Source organism: Octopus bimaculoides, chromosome 25, assembly GCF_001194135.2.
Source record: "Octopus bimaculoides isolate UCB-OBI-ISO-001 chromosome 25, ASM119413v2, whole genome shotgun sequence".
Lineage (NCBI taxonomy): Eukaryota > Metazoa > Mollusca > Cephalopoda > Octopoda > Octopodidae > Octopus > Octopus bimaculoides.
This window is the reverse complement of record NC_069005.1, coordinates 31,512,889-31,513,731: the sequence shown is the minus strand read 5'-3', so window position 1 is coordinate 31,513,731 and position 843 is coordinate 31,512,889. Positions and strand designations below refer to the sequence as shown.

The window sequence follows — 843 nt, the reverse complement described above, 5'->3', positions numbered from 1 at the left end:
CCTTTCCAATCATTATATTTTGTAGTAGGGGTCCTGAATAAAAGGGGAAGATGTGAGACAGTCATCAAAAATGGCTGTGCAAAAGTTTTCGGTCACCTCACACAAACCAATCAAGATACAGTGTTTTAAATGAGAAAAATGTCTAAAATGAAAATTTATTACATAATGTTCATTTCAAGAGGTTACTGTACATTGTTAATATTTCGTGTGGCTTCCCTTAGCTTGAATAATTGCTTCAATGTGCCTGGGAAGAGATGCATACAAATCCTTCACCGTCTTCATAGGTATGAGATGCCATCCTCTGTGGCTGAGCTCTCACAACTCTTCAAGATTGCATGGATTCTTCTGAAGAACTCTTCTCTTTAGTTCTGTCCCCATTTGCTCGATGATATTTAAGTCAGGGCTTTCCCCTTTTGCCACTTACGTCTCACCATCTTCAAATCTATCTTTCATTAAAAACAACAAAACCCTGATGAATTCTTCAAGTCTTGTGTAATTTTTGTGTTTCATTTTTTCACTTTCTGTTAAGAAATGGAAATGTTTCCTGTTTTATTTTCTTAGGTCCACATTGGATTCTCCGGTTTTGTCCGAGAAGGTGACAGTATGGTCGGAATACCAAACGTCTCTGTTCATATCCATGGTAACGCACACAACATAACGACTTCAACTTTTGGTGACTTCTGGCGTCTCTTGCTTCCCGGTACATATGATGTCACCTTCAGTGCACCCGGGTAAGTTCCATCTCTTTCCTATTGCTACTACATGAAGGGTAGGGTACCATTAACAGCTAAGACAGTAGAATACCACTGAACTGGACTGCATTTGACAGACCACAATACATTC

General features: G+C 39.1%; 1 protein-coding gene across 1 annotated transcript in view; it reads left to right on the top strand.

Moving 5' to 3' along the window:
- LOC106880679 (carboxypeptidase D) overlaps nt 1–843 on the top strand; it is a 42,343-nt gene that overhangs the window by 20,403 nt on the left and 21,097 nt on the right. Inside the window, exon 3 of the mRNA XM_014930735.2 lies at nt 562–731. Coding sequence (XP_014786221.1) covers nt 562–731 — 170 coding nt within the window. The remainder of the gene's footprint in view (nt 1–561; nt 732–843) is intronic.